At 37.0% G+C, this 16,223-nt stretch overlaps 1 protein-coding gene across 1 annotated transcript in view; it reads left to right on the top strand.

Annotated features, from left to right (window-relative positions):
* TBX15 (T-box transcription factor 15) overlaps positions 1-16,223 on the top strand; it is a 90,388-nt gene that overhangs the window by 54,523 nt on the left and 19,642 nt on the right. Inside the window, exons 3-6 of the mRNA XM_058170818.1 lie at positions 4,463-4,564; positions 7,137-7,308; positions 8,510-8,677; positions 11,805-11,869. Of these exons, the coding sequence (XP_058026801.1) occupies positions 4,463-4,564; positions 7,137-7,308; positions 8,510-8,677; positions 11,805-11,869 (507 nt within the window). The remainder of the gene's footprint in view (positions 1-4,462; positions 4,565-7,136; positions 7,309-8,509; positions 8,678-11,804; positions 11,870-16,223) is intronic.

Raw genomic sequence — 16,223 nt, 5'->3', positions numbered from 1 at the left:
AAACACTGTAACTGTTGACATCCCTTGTTACTTTTTTATCTAGCAGGCCCCAAAGTGTCTTGGGACTTCATATTCAATGTGGGATAAATGTTCTAATATCAGATAACTGAATCTCAATAATTTTAATTCTGTTCAAATCAGTGGTGAAATTCAAATATTTTTGCTACCGGTTCTGTGGGCATGGCTTGGTGGGTGTGGTGTGGCTGGGTGGGTGTGGCTTGGTGGGCATGGCAGGAAAAGGATACTGCAAAATCTCCATTCCCACCCCACTCTGGGGCCAGCCAGAGGTGGTATTTGCCAGTTCCCTGAACTACTCAAAATTTCCGCTACCGGTTCTCCAGAACCTGTCAGAACCTGCTGGATTTCACCCCTGGTTCAGATGCATTTATAAACATGCACTGCGCTGTTGGGTAGGAAAAAGAACTTATTCTTTTTGACATAATGAAGTCTATTGGAGGAGGGAATAACTGCAAGCACCATCAGATTACACAACACAGATAGAGTAGTGTGAAGTTGTGTGCCGAAATAAAGGTAAACTCAGCATGACACTGTTTTCTTACCCATTTCACATATTTCACATATCACATATCACAGTGATGTTTTTGTTTCAAGTCAAATGAAGCTATTAAGGGCACATGTACATAATCTTTCTTTACCCACAGGGTTGTCAGTAATGAATCAAATCAACCGACTAAGTGTCACCTCAGAGTTTCTAGGATGAAGGCATTTAAATAAAATAATAAAAAGGCCATGTAATATACTGACTAAAGTTGCAAATGAGCTAAGATGGAGGGGATGTATGCAGGGGAGCTGGCAGATCCTAGGAGTAAAATTAAAATTGGAGGGAGCTTGTCAAACCACAGGGCTTGCAAATACCGTACATTCATTTCTTCCTCACAGCCTGCAGGAGAAGTAGTCACAAAACCGAAAAGGGTGGTGAAAATTAACACCGTTTATATATTTATTGGGTTTTGGCTGTGAGAAAAGTCACATCATTTGGGTGCAATTTGGCTCATTCTTCATATAGCTATCACTGAGATATTGCCTGGGGGAAGAGGAATTGCTTATGTCATGTAAAATGACACTGACCACACAGAAAGAATGTAAGATTATCACAGGTTTGCTGAGCAAGCATAATGCTTCAGACTTTAGTTGGCCTTTGCAAGATATGACATAAGTCAGCATCTTTTTATGATCATTCCCCTGTTATTCAGCAATGAAATGCAGAAGAGGGTTCCATCTAGCTGTCAGCCACTCATTATTCTCTTGATTGTGAAAAATGCAGACTAAAGGTGAAAAGACGATAGCTAATCATTTCTGAAAACTATCTTCATTGCAAATTATTATTTAATGCAAAATATGTGATTGGATAGATGATACAAATGATGTACATCACCTCAGCTGTCAGAATTCCTTCAGAAACATTGTCTGTTATTTGGAGGTAAACTCAAGGCCATCTCACAGACTATCTAAATAAACATGGACACAACTGATTTCCCAATTTATGTTCTGGAAAACATAAAATCCAGTGGTAAACTAACTTTTCTCCTTTATTTTTATAACTCCCATTTAAAATATAAATTTTTTAATCCTATCCCCGCATCTTCCTTTCTGTGCCCACCACCCGACATTAAACTACCATATAAACAACAATAAGAAAACAGAAAAAAAACAAAAAACAAAACAAATAAAGTACAAACAATCTTCTTCCCCCACATCCTCATCGGTTTCGCCTCTATAAAGAGAATGGGGGAGAGGGGACGTGCCAATGCCCGGGCCACTTCTTTCGGGCTGTCTATTTGAATTCATCACTCAGAAAAAAAGATAGCGATGACCCGCATTCAGCTTCGTATTTTCCAAGACTCTTATCTGCTTCTTCTCCTACTGTATCCTCACGACTTTTAATTTTAATATCACATGTCATTTTATCATTTAAAGCTAATTTCCACATTTCAGAATTCCACTCTTCTATTCTAAAAATCACATCTAGTTTCCAATATCTAGCTATTATAATTCTACCTATTATAATCATAATTCTAATCAATTCTTTTTCATATTTTGTTAATTCTATTTCCTTAATTACCAACAATAATATAGTTTCCACTCTCAATGTTATTACTTTCCCCATCATTTCAATGCTTTTTCATATATTTGCATACCTTTTATATACATTCTATTTGAATCTTCAGATTTCTGATGGGTTTCTTGTAAAAATAAAATGTCTGGTAAATCCCTTTTAATCTTAAACTCCAATCTTCTTCTTTTAATCTGATTCCTGTACCCTTCACATTCCATGACATTATTTTTATAAAATATTTTGCCAATTTGCCGATCTACTTTTACCTCATGCACATGCATCTGCTCCATTTCATCTTTAATCATTATCATTTCCTCTTTTTGTTTAGCAAAGTTTTTATTCCTCTCTTGCTTCAAATTTTGCATTTGGATGTCAGTTTCAATGTCAAATTATCTATACGCTCTGATAGTCCTGCTATTTTTTCCCCAATTTTATTTAAAGCTGCAGCAAGTTGCTGCGTTTCTGAAAGTTGTTGAGTCATTTTGAAAAAAACCAAAAAATTTCCCAAACTAGGATTCCAAACCAATTTTACAGAGGGTCTTAGTGAAGATCAAAGGACGACAGTCTTTTAATTGAAGCGAAGCGGCTTATGCACTGTTATCTCTCAAGTTCAAGGATACTCCACAAAGAAACACAGAACTTCACAGCTAACATTAATCAGCGCCATTTTTTCCTCCACGTCAGCAAAGCAGAAAGAAAGACAAAGCAACTTAAACGAAGCAGAATCCTTTTTTTCCCCTGTAATATAAACAAGCTATTAATTTGCTCTCAAGAAAAAAAAATAAAGAAAAAATTATCCGCTCAGTAAAATCCTCTTGCTGCCAAACAATCCAACAAAAAGTCAGTTTCTCTTCTCTTCAATTAAATTCTGTGTATATTAAATTCTTCTCATTATCAGATTCAGTCCTTAATATTCACTCCTTAGCCTCAGCAATAGAAAAAAATTTTTTTTTAACACAGAACACGATAGTTAATTTTGGAAAAACAAAACACAGCAATTTATTCCAACTTATCGTGTCTGCCGGCTCGGTCATCCCACGCTGTAGAAACTCCTTAATTCAAGCCGTTTCAGATGACCTACCAGTTTTAAATTCAATCTGCTGGGCTGTTAACACTTTCACTTCATGATTTATTAACTTTCATCCATAACAGTGCATTCCAAACGGCATAAATTCTCATAAATCTTCATTAATAAGCCCTGTGAAGTGAAGGAAAGGTCCTTACCCCACCACGGTCATGGCCACGCCCCCCCTTTCCTTTTCTTTAAGAAAACCACACATGAAGCTGACAAGGGATTTAAGATAATTGCAGAAACCCAATTATCAAAACAGTGTGTACGCACAGACCAATGTTTTTTAGCTAGGAAACAGGACAACTGCATCTTTTTGATAAAACAAAGCAGTTATTTGTTTATCATCCCTACTTGATGGACAGAACATTTGTGAAAGAGAAAAGAGTGAGAAAATACCTTAAAACAGCACACTGATGCACATTAACAGCAATTAATACAAACAATTGCTATATTGTAACAATTTTTTTCAAGTTGAGTGGTACACATGATTTTACATAGAATAAAATATCCAGGGCTATACTTCAAACAATAATTTGGGCCAAGACCAAGAAGCGGGGAAATTTGTTTTGATTTAATTTTCATGTATATTTAAAGAAGAATACAGTGAGTTAATTAATTATTATCATGTTCTAGCTTTAGGACTTCAAATTTTTCAAGATGTACAAATATCAAAGTGAGACCATGTCCTAGGCAAAAAATGTTTCCACGTTGAATTGTCAAACCTGTTTAAAATATGGGTGGTCAAACAAGCAGTTTTGGCTGAGGCTGCATTGAGTTTTAAATACCACAACATGGCCATCAGAAGTGGGCTTCATCCAAAAGAAAAAAAGAATGTAATTAAAGATGGAAGGGCAGAATAAAGAAAAAGCCAGAATATAAATTAATAGGTAATATATTAAATATACTGAGTGAATAAACAAATCGTTCTGTGGCATTGGCTTGCCACATTCTTTTAAGATGTACAGGAAAAACATAAAAATCTTATATGTATACTTCTGTCTCTATACCAAAATCTTGATTCTAACCCAAAACCTTGGAATCTGTACACCTATAGTACAAAATAATGGACAAAGATGCAGCAATGAGATCAATATATAGTTGTTTCACTTAATACATTCCATGAATTACTTACTTACTTGCGTATGTATGCATGTATGCATGTATGTATGATGAAATTTATTTGCTGCCCATTTCAATTCAAAGTGACTCTGGACAGCTTACATAACTTCTTAATTTTGGGCCATTTTTGTCTCAGTAAAGGGAGCTCTTATTGCAATCATATTGTTTTGCTCATCCCTCCCTCTTTTTTGCAGGAGAATGTTTCCTGCAATGAGAGTGAAGATTACAGGATTGGACCCTCACCAGCAGTATTACATAGCCATGGACATTGTACCTGTGGATAACAAGAGATACAGGTAAAGATTAGCTTAGCTGGGAAATGTTTAGAAGTTGGAACAGGATTTTCCAAAATTCATAATAAGACAGTATCTTATTTCAGATCTTTTTCATGGATATGATGTTCATCTGCCTCAGAAATTTTCTCCTGAGTGTTGGACCAAAAATGGTCATTGATGCTTAACAGAAAAATAGCTACTTAAGCATGAGGATATGCCTTATAATATCTGCTAAACATATTTTATTATTCACCATAAAAATAAGAACATTGATACGGGCCGTGGTAGCTCAGGCTGTAAGAAGCCTGTTATTAAAACACAGCAGCCTGCAATTACTGCAGGTTCAAGCCCGGCCCAAGGTTGACTCAGCCTTCCATCCTTTATAAGGTAGGTAAAATGAGGACCTAGATTGTTGGGGGGGGCAATAAGTTGACTTTGTAAATATACAAATAGAATGAGACTATTGCCTTATACACTGTAAGCCGCCCTGAGTCTTCGGAGAAGGGCGGGATATAAATGTAAATTAAAAAAAAATATTTCTAAAGCTAATCTTAAACATTTGGAGAAAAGGAGTTTAAAAACTAGATTTAAAAAATATATTGAATAGCTTTCTAAAAAAAGAGGAGTAGGACTCCAAGCAAGGCAAAGCTGAGCCCATTTGCTAGAAAGAATTTATTTATTTTTATTTATTTATTTATTTGTCACAACAGTATATGTAAGCATAAGCATGAAATAACTATACAATATAAAAGCATATATATAAGCATAAGTATGTAATAACTATATTTATTGGATATAATGAAAGGAAACATTAGGACAGGAATGGTAGGCACGCTTGTGCTCTTATGCACGCCCCTTACAGACCTCTTAGGAAAGGGGTGAGGTCAATAGGAGACAGTTTTTGGTTTGGAGAAAGAATGGGGAAACAATCCAGAGAGACATGCCAAACATGGCATACTTCTTACTCATAACCAGGAATGATATAGTATTTGATCAGTCACTGAGCTTGTCAGCTGGAAAGGTGACAGCCTGAATTCAAGAAACAAGTGCTGCATGACAAGGTGAGATACTTGTGCCAGCTCCTGACAATCTAGCAGTTTGAAAGCATGCAAATGCGAGTAGATAAATAGGCACTGCTTTGGTGGGAAGGTAACAGCATTCCATGTGCCTCAGTCAGGGGTGAGATTCAACCGGTTTGGACTGGTTCAAGCGAACCAGAAGTTGTGCCCTTGCGCTATGCTGTCCTATTTAGCTGCATTTTTTAAGCCACACGCATGTGTGCGAGCACGTGTGCGAGCAAAGTGCATGCGCAGAAGGCATGTGTGCAAGCGAAGCGAGTGTGCACATGCTTGCGCTCACGTTTTTGGTGCTGGGGCGAAACGATTGTTAAATTATGTGAAGCCCATCTCTGGCCTTGGTGTATAGTCATGCTGATCACATGACCATGGAAACATCTTTGGACAACGCTGGCTCCCTTGGCCCTTCCCCCTAAAGTTGGACTCGACTGTACAGGGGAAACGTTCACCTTTTACCTTTATGAATTGAATGGGTTTAGATCTTTCAAGCTGTTTCCTACCTGCTCATCTTTCTTGTTTGGTCCAAAGACAAATCTACAGATTGTATCATCGGAAGTATGAAATGAAAATATAAACTTAGATTAAAAACTGCTGGAGAAGAAATGATAAAGCAAAATACAAATCTACCACACTTCTTAATAACAACAAAATGAATGCTATGTCAACAGCACCAGGGAAGAAATTTTCATTGGAATCTGGCTTCTTAAAATAAGTAAACATATAGTGTACGTGTATCTGGCTACTACAGCTTTTTTTTCTTTCTCTGTGATTACAAAATTCATCTACCAAACAAATGTTCTAGATTAAACAAGGATTTTCTTTCCTGGTTGTGGCTCTAGAACCCTTAAGGAATCTTTGTCTGACTCAGATTGTTAGAGTTTGTTCCTTTGTTCCAGTCCATCTGGGTTTCACTCAGCTTCCTCAGACATCTCCCTTGACAGAGTATAGGTATATTTAGCTTATGTATTCAGCTGTGCTAACTTGGTAGTTTGGGCAGGAGGTGATATGAATGTTGTGCCCTTAGTATTTACTGAATTCAGTGATCACAAGAAATATAGCAGCAAGTGTCATTATACAAAAATCTAGAGAAGAAACAGAGAAGAGAAATCCAATGATTTCCACGATTTAAACTGAGAAACATAAGCACCTGGCTTGCAGAGGAAAGTAGAAGAATTGTCTGCAAAAAATGAAATATTTCTTAGTGTGTCTAAAGATTTTCATCTGGTATTAGTAGAGTTAATCAATTAACCTGCACAATTGTGCAAAGTTTTTAGGGGTTAGTAATCAGGATTAAAGAGGATTAATAGAGATGCAGAAGTGAGGAAGTATTTCCAGGTACCATCTGGGTCCCATTACAACAGACAGAGGATATTGTTTCCTTCCTATGCAAATAATCGGACATCCTGAATGCTGTTTGATGGGTGACAAGGAAAAAAAATAAAATAAAAAAAGGGGAGTGGGAGGAATTTGCTCTTTAAGTAATACAGCTTTCTCCCTCCCATCTTTACTTCTCCCAGATATGTGTATCACAGCTCCAAGTGGATGGTAGCGGGAAATGCCGACTCCCCTGTGCCTCCGAGGGTCTATATTCACCCTGACTCACTGGCATCTGGAGACACGTGGATGCGGCAAGTTGTCAGTTTTGATAAACTGAAGCTGACCAACAATGAGCTAGATGATCAAGGCCATGTAAGTCACAAGGGTTTGCATTCAATTTTCAGTAGATGTCCACTTAGCTTTGCCCTTTCTAGCTCTCAGTATTGCCTGTTTCACTCTTCTACATTCTCCAAACAGTATCTGTTCACAACATTAGTGCCATTTTCTTACCTCGCTTGAGGTATTCCCTTCTTCCACTCTCTGTTGTATGTATAAATTTATGCATGCAGAGAACCAATTTGGTGTAGTGGTTAAGGGTTTAGGCTAGAAATTGGGAGACTATGTGTGTCCCAATGTGTGACACATGAGTGTGTCATCCAGCACACTCCCACTTTAGTTGAGTGTGCTGGATGACTTTGGGCCAGTCACTTTCACCCCTAGGAAGTAGGCAAGGGTGAACCATCTCTGAAATCTTGCTAAGAAAACTACAGGGACTTCTCCAGGCAGTTGCCAAGAGTCCACTAATCTGAAGGCACATACAAACACACATAAAGTATTGACTTTCCTAGTTAGCTAGTTTATTTGATTATTTATCAAATGTATTTATTTATCTATCAAATAATGTGGAACACATACATTATCTCATGAATGTGGCATACAATGCAAACAAAACAATTTAATTAATCTTAAAAACCACTACTATTAAAAACACAATCACAGGAGAGTAGATTCAAGGTCTTGCATACAATACAACCATTTCATGGGATCCCCATTTCCATGGGATCTCGAAGCCTGGGAACAAAACCAAGTTTTAAGGGATTTGAGGAAAATCAGTAGTGTTGGAGCCAATCCCCCTTGATGGGGATGATGTTCCTCAGGGTGGATGCCTGGCCAAGAAGGCTCTCCTTCTGGGTCCCATCACCTGGAACTCTGTAAACAGGACCTGTAATATGCCTCTCATGTCAGAGCTGAGGGGATGGTTAGATATAACTGGGGATGGGGTCCCTCAAAAGCCCTTTAGAAGGGAAGAGAATCTCTTCATAAAACTCTCTCTATTGTGAATATGCGGATATTGTCAGCCCAAATTAGATAGCAGTCTCATCTCATCCCTTCCTGCAATGAACTCATCAAAAAGCAGGGCTCCAAATTTTGCTCTCCCTGTTAAGGATGGATCAGTAATCTGTGATTTGAAGTGTCATTCTTAATTATTGATTTCCAAATCTTAGTTTCAAACTTTATTTTGAAAATAAATGCATTCAAATGATTCTCTCTTTTCTTGCTTGTTTTTTTCAAGATAATCTTGCACTCAATGCATAAGTATCAGCCACGCATCCATGTTATCTGCAAAGACTTTAGCAGTGACTTGTCTCCCACGAAACCAGTCCCCACAGGTGATGGGGTGAAAACCTTCCATTTCCCAGAGACTGTCTTCACCACAGTTACCGCTTATCAAAATCAGCAGGTAATCAAAAAGGAACCCTGCAAGTCCTTTCCTGTCACAGCACTAGTTTTGATCCTACAGCAGGTGTAAAGGTGTGCTCCTTGACACCCTTTTATTTAAGTGATTTTTATTTTTTTAATATCGTTATTGTTTTTAATGCTTTTATTTGTAATGGCTGTCTTTGACCATAATTAAAAAAATGATTGATCTTTCTAAAAAATATGCTCATCTTTTAAAATCAAAAAAGTAGATCTGTACTATGTTTGCCACATTCTGATCCAGGTCCCACTCTTCTGTATGTAGTTGACAAATCACATTCCTTCAAGGAACAGAGATATTTGTGGGAGGATAAGACCTTCCTAGCCAGGATTGGAAAAAGACATCTCCTCATTTATCCTAGTCTTACAGCTTGGGTGGTTAACAAGTTTCACGAGAGCGTGGTATTCATTCTGAGTTTACAACTTCATGAGTTTGAATCAGATTAAAGGTTTAAGATTAGATTGTAAAGAAACAAACGGGAATCAGGCAAAAGCAAAAAGAGAAAAAGGTGAGAGGAAGATAAGTAACTGATCTTGAAGCAATTGCGGTATTACATCTACTCATAGCTGGAATGTGGAAACAGATTGCAGGCATGCAAATGGACATATTCCCATCAGCTACAAAAGTTCCTGGGAGGTAAACTCAAGGCCATCTCACAGACTATCTAAATAAACATGGACACAACTGATTTCCCAATTTATGTTCTGGAAAACATAAAATCCAGTGGTAAACTAACTTTTTCTCCTTTATTTTTTATAAAATTGAAGTCAGAATTATATATTTGATGATGCACAATGTAAAGAAAGTTAATAGAAGCCAAATCAAGTAGTATTATCGATATTTCAACAATTTCGGAGGGTAAACTGTGACTTTAGATGGCATAAATCTCTTTTCTATCATTCAGATCTCACTGTTGAGTAACTGAAACATGTTCAGATCATGATATTTTTAAGACCTTCAGGTTGCTAGCACAGGAACATTCCTTTCATATAGAAAATAAAGAAAGGTTACTTACTTTCTAGAAGGTTAAGTTTACTTAGGACTTAATTTCCCTTAGGACATAATATCACATACTATAATTTAAAGTTTATGATTGTTCTGGTAGGTCATAATATACAGATGTACTTCAGCAGGGGAGAGCTCTTCTCACCCTGGAATCTGGCTGAGCTGGATGTGTTTAGGGTGTCTCTTGCTTGATTTTGAACTCTTGGCAACTTGTCTGTTAGCAACTGCATTTCACTTTGGCTTCACTTTGGTTTAATATCAGATGATATTATTAAACAATATGTATCAAACTTGAGTTTTTGACTTTTGATAGCATCTTCTATGAACCTACCAATGAGATTGGGAAATGGATCTATAAATTATGATTTATGGATGAAGAAATATGTAAACAATTTCCTTTAAATTGGAAAGAGGAAAAATAGTAAGCATAGTTTCATTGCAATAGATCAGTAAAGTGGTCATCTAAAGTTATAATATAGTAAAGCAAGGGGGGGTGGCATCTTGAAAGAAAAGGCAAGTGAGAAGAATTCACTGTATTCCTGAGGCTGCATTCCTCAGAAGAACATCATTTGTTATAAATCAGAACCATTGGACAATTACAAGATCACTGTCAAAGTTCCAACTGATGAACCCAACCAAATCAGCACTCCGAGATGAACATTTTTCTCAAAAAACTAGTATATCATTTTGGCACACATGAAAGCAAAACCAACTCTAACTATTTCCCGCGGTTTTAGTATAATTAAAGAAGAGATAACTCCCTCCTTCCTTGTCACAGGACACACTGTCCAATTAGGTGTTCTGGCGTCTCCTTGGCAACTCCTTCCAGTCTCTGGCCAGCACCTGTTGAGATGACCTTGGTTCCCATGGGCTGATTTGTTGTTATTGTCTGATCTGACATTCCAACCTCTCCCCCCTCCCATACTGTGTGGCAAGCTGAGAAATGGAAATACGGCTGCGGCAGGCCTGATCTGTTTGGAAATTGACAATCACCTATAAATATGGAAATTCATTTCTTTGGAAGAACTCCAGAAAAAAAATCTAAATATCAAGATTATCTGTCTGTCCATTCATCCGCCCATCCATCCATCTTAAATACTGAATGGCTTTTGCAGAATATAAAGAAAATATTTTTTCTCTTTAATTTATAACTTCAATGAATATTGCGATCGTTACGTTGGATAAGAGATTGCAGGGTTGAGAACTACAAAGGATTGCAATTGTCTGATCAGCTAGCCCTGACCTACAGAATGAATCTCTTGAATTGCAAATATAGCACTAAAAACCCATTGATTATATTCTGAAACATTAGTTGACAGCAGAGACAATATGTTTTTAATTTACTTAGAAAACATGTTTAACTTCATTTTGGCAAGGCAAGAAAGCAGTTTGAATGCAGTCTTGCATGTTTGGATAACAATAAAAATGTCTAAGAAAGGAATGAATATATTTTAATATCATTCAGAATGGCACAATATATTTCATATCATTTTAGTAACGTTCTGAGTTGATCTCCCCACCCCCCCCACCCTGGGTTTCTTGCATTAAAGGAACCAAAGAGAGGTTATGGGTCATGTGGGTTAGCTCTGCTGTCTGTCACACCCAGATATATTGACCTTTGCCTCCTGCACTTTTGATTCACTTGGAAAACATCTGTGTATATGTATTAACAAATCATCTGCACTAGAGAGTTTATATCTTTCTTCATGATGTGAATGAGCTCCAGTTTAAATACATGGATGACTTGTAAATTTTTCAGCTGTCAAGAAATGCAAAATCACAAATGCTCATTTGGGAGATGAAATTTATTTTAACATTCCATCTGAAACTGCATTTGTTATTCATATAGCAGTGTAGTTACTATATACATAGCACTGTTCAAAGTCCCTGCCCTAGAGGTTGGTGCTAAATTTCATCAATAAGGAAACAGTAAAAGGAGAAAATAAGGAGCAAGTGGAGTTCCATAAAATCAGATAGCTTGGTGATAAGGTTGAATAAATTAATTGTTTCATAGGCAATGCAATAAGAAAGAAAAGTTTGGTGAAAGTTTACAATGATGAATAAGATATTCACTATGGAATCTAAATCATTTTCTGTTTCCCAGATTACCAGATTGAAAATTGACCGAAATCCATTTGCAAAAGGGTTCAGGGATTCTGGAAGAAACAGGTAAGAAAACTCCTTCAAGTCTTCCCTTCTCAGCATGCCAATTTCTTGTAGCTCAGTGGATGGAAGAGACAATGTCTCCTGCTATGGGCAGGGGTTGGACTAGAAGACCTCCAAGGTTTCTCAAACCCCATGATTCCATCTCCATACACAATATATAGAGAGCAAAAATGGTTTGCAACCAACTCTTATGGCAACATGTTTGCTTTGGAGTTCATACCTCTTTCAGTAAAACTTTTCTCAAGGCAGTTTAGAAGTAATGATACAGTAAACCCAGAATCCTATAGGGACAGACACAGTCCAGCAACTTTACGCTTTATGATTTGAACATGGTTTATAATTATTTTCACCACTGTGTGGTATTTGGAATGAAATACTGCAGTTCGATCCTGACTGGCTCAAGGTTGACTTAGCCTTCCAACCTTCTGTGGTCAGTAAAATGAAGACCCATATTGTTGGGGGCAATCTGCTGACATTTCTACAGCTCAGAGTGCTGTAAAGCACTATGGGGTAGTATATAAGCCTAAGTGCTAAGTGCTATTGCTGTAAGAACAACAATGCTATTATAATATCCAGGGTCCACTGGAAAACTACTGATAGATCAAAATTTTCCACTTTAGAGTTATGCTTCTATGCAATATTTGGCCAAGCAAGGTATAATATCTGCTGATCTGCTGATCTGTAAAAAAATTGTTAAATTTATTGGTAGTAAATTTAATGTAATGCTTAAAATGGTATATTGCTTTTTGCAAAACTGTTTTCTCAGAGTTCAATATAGTTATCATTTGTGACTGGAATTAATCTTTGGTGTAATACATCTTTTATAAATATTAATGTAAATTCTTGCTTTCTAGCCAAATATAAATCCAGGTAGATTTGTATGGGTTGGCTGCACGGCTGACCAATTCCCAGCCACACACTTCTAAAAAACTAATACAGCAAAACTCATCACATTTTTAAAAAAAAAATCAGCATGAATGTTTTGAAAAACATTGCCTTGCAGAATAGACTTCTTCATTTAATTCATCTGAACCTATGCTGGGAATCAATAAACTGCAACTTAAACCTTGTTCTGCCATTAAGGGCTTTAATCCTTCCAAGCACCTTTTTAAATTAAAGTCTCTCTTGCCTCTTAAAAGTCGAAGAGGTTATTTGCCATTATTCTGAATTGAGGATGTTAAAACAAGAAATTGGGAAGGGTTAATTTCATTATTTGTGGAAACTACCAGTGATTCAGAGGCTAAATTCAGGCATAGCTGAATGAGACCCACAGAAGGTCTTAATGTATTATGTTTGGACATTTTCCTACAAATTCTAGGAATCATGGTAACTCATGGTTCATTCATATTAGTAACTGAAATGGAATGCTTTCCTGATACAAAACTGAACTGAAATATTTTAAGATTTTAAGATTATCAAAGAGAGCCAAATGGAACCAGGTCCCATACAAGAAACATTTAAATGGCTTGGGCTCTGTGAAGAAAAAATACCAAGATGGTGCTGGAGGAGTGGCTTATCTAAAGCCTGTAACTCTTCAGGGGTCTCCCAAAATAATCAGATGCTGTCTGCAGCAATGCCCAGGCACTCATAGGCTGACAATTGCTAAGTGATATGGTCATTAAGCAAGTCATCCCGTGATTGGACATGATTTTATGACCATTTTTATCATGGTCATTAAGCAAACCGCATGGTCGTTAAGTGAATCCAGCTTTCCTAGCTGACTTTGTTTGTCAGTAGTTGGCTGGGAAGGTTGCAAATTGTGATCACATGACTGCAAGATGCTGGAACTTTGATCCAGTTGCCACGTGCTCAAATTGGTGATCATATGACCATGGGGGTGGTGCAACAGTTGTAAATGTGAGGACTGGTTATAAGTCATTTTATCTGAGCCCAGTATAAGTTTGAAACATTGTGAAATTAATGGTCGCAAGTTGAGGATATTCTCAGGAGACAAACTACAATTACAGAATTCTTTAGAGGGTGAAGGGACCATGTTTGCAAATCAACAGATTTAAGCATATAGTATACCGTAGCTTTGTCCAGGATATGCCTCTTTCCTTTCAGTTGCCACCATTTTATGGCTGGCCATTTGTAAGATCACTAAAAGTTTAGGTGTTTTTCTTCTCCTAATTGCAAATTTTCTACCAACACAGAACTATTTACATATGCTCAGACTCACATTTAGAAATTGCCACAAGGAAGTTCCACCATTTAATTTATTTTTCATTAAAAGTAAGATTTTTTGGCTATGAAGCAGCAGTCAGGAGAGGCTTTAAAGTACAGCAACAGCTCCTAACTTAAAATGACCCATAAAAATGCTTTTGACTACGCAGAGGGAACCAAGGATCACACAGATGAAAAACAATAGTGATAACTTACTATGCTCTTATCTTCCATTACCAAGTTTTGTTCCTTTTAAATCTCTCTCTCTTTCTCTGGTCATGCTTTCTGAGCGTGAAATATGAGTAGCTTGTATCAAAAAGAAAATGCATTTTCCTTTCCTTTCCTTTTTTTTTTAACCAACCTTTCCTATATAGTAATTTGTTTTTCTTCCTTTGCTGAAACGGAGTTGAGGTCTGCTTGCTCTCAGTGTGTGGTTTTATTATTTTAATTAGCTAAGTGTAGCATTTGTAAGGTGTGTAATAGGCATTCCTGACATGGCTTTAGATAGTCCACTTATCCCATGCAACCCTGTTAAATTGAATACTTCCCCCAAGGATTGGAATAGGCTGAGGCTTCCAATTCCTTTTAGGGCACTGAAAGGTGTTTTTTGACATTGATTTGTCAATGCTTTTTAAATGTTTTTACTGCTTTCATTATGAGTTATGGTACATAAAGTGGTTGGCCAAATAGCTTTCTAAAATAAATAAAACTTGTTAGGATAAAATATTTAGATATATAAATCAATTTTAAAAGAAATAAGGAATGTATGATTGTGCACTAGACCAAGGAAGAGACCTAATGTAATTTAGTCCTAGAATTGGTATTTCTTCTCTGGCTGTCAGAGAATTCAAGTCAGTTTCGCAGAGTTGCAATATTACATCCTGTCCTTTCTAAACGATTGTTTGAAGAATAATGTGTCACTAAGTGATGTACAGATCAGTAATTGTTACTTTAAGTAATGTTAAAGAATGCTAGGTAACAGAATAATTTTTATTCGTTTAGTTATTTCTCAATTTTTACCATATTTATCCAAATACTTCATGAGGTATATAGCTTTAAAAAATGAAGCATAATGATTAAAATCAATGCAATTGAATCAAAATCCAAACCAGAACCCATCCTTAAAATAACTAAAAGTTTGGTGAAAGACACACATTGCTGTTCTCTTCCTAAATTCTGGGAGAATTGGAGCCAAATGTGTATTTTTTTTCTCGCATAGCAACAGCCAAACTTCCAGCAACAGAGGCTTTTTCTCAGGACCCTCTCTGGCTGAGTGAGGTAATTGGGTTGGTTCAGGTAATTAGAACATAAGCCATTAAGGGCTTTATAGATCAAAACTAGAACCTTATACAGAACCTAATAGGCAACCAATAATCTATTCCAGTTATTAGGAGTCAGATTAAATCTTTTAGAGCAGACATCCATATCATTCGTGACCTTGGCTGCTATATTTTAAAGGTAAAGGTAAAGGTCCCTCTCACACATATGTGCTAGTCGTTCCTGACTCTAGGGGGTGGTGCTCCTCTCCATTTCAAAGCTGAAGAGCCAGTCCTGTCCGAAGACGTCTCCGTGGTCCTCCATGACTCAATGCCAAAGGGCGCACGGAATGCTGTTATCTTCCCACCAAAGGTGGTCCTTATTTTTCTACTTGCATTTTTATGTGCTTTCGAACTGCCAGATTGGCAGAAGCTGGGACAAGTAATGGGAGCTCACCCCGTTAGTGGCACTAGGGATTAGAACCGCTGAACTTCCAAACTTTTGCTTGACAAGTTCAGCGTCTTAACCACTGAGCCACTGCATCCCACTTGCCATATTTTACACCACCTTAATTTGTGGACACTTTTCAAGAGAAAAAAAATGCACCACAGCATTTGAGTTACAAACTAAGGGACCGCTAACCACTAAGTTCAGTCTACTTTGGGAACTGCTGCAATTGCTACACTAGCTGTAATTGTGAAAATGTTCTCTTTGCCTATGGATCAAGAAATCTAGATTTTGAATAGGCTTTCTTGGGGAATACAATTCCATCCAGATCAGGCTTCGATTCAATCTTAGAATTCAGTTTCCATTTTACTAACAGCACCTTTGTCTTGTTTAGGATTTAATTTCAGCTTAATTTCCTACACAATCACTCATGGCTCTTGAAAGTTTGGAACTCTTTCTCATTTATTTGTACAGCCTCTTTTCATATGTG

Source organism: Ahaetulla prasina, chromosome 2 (genome assembly GCF_028640845.1).
Source record: "Ahaetulla prasina isolate Xishuangbanna chromosome 2, ASM2864084v1, whole genome shotgun sequence".
Taxonomy (NCBI): domain Eukaryota; kingdom Metazoa; phylum Chordata; class Lepidosauria; order Squamata; family Colubridae; genus Ahaetulla; species Ahaetulla prasina.
This window is presented reverse-complemented; position numbering and strand designations above follow the sequence as displayed.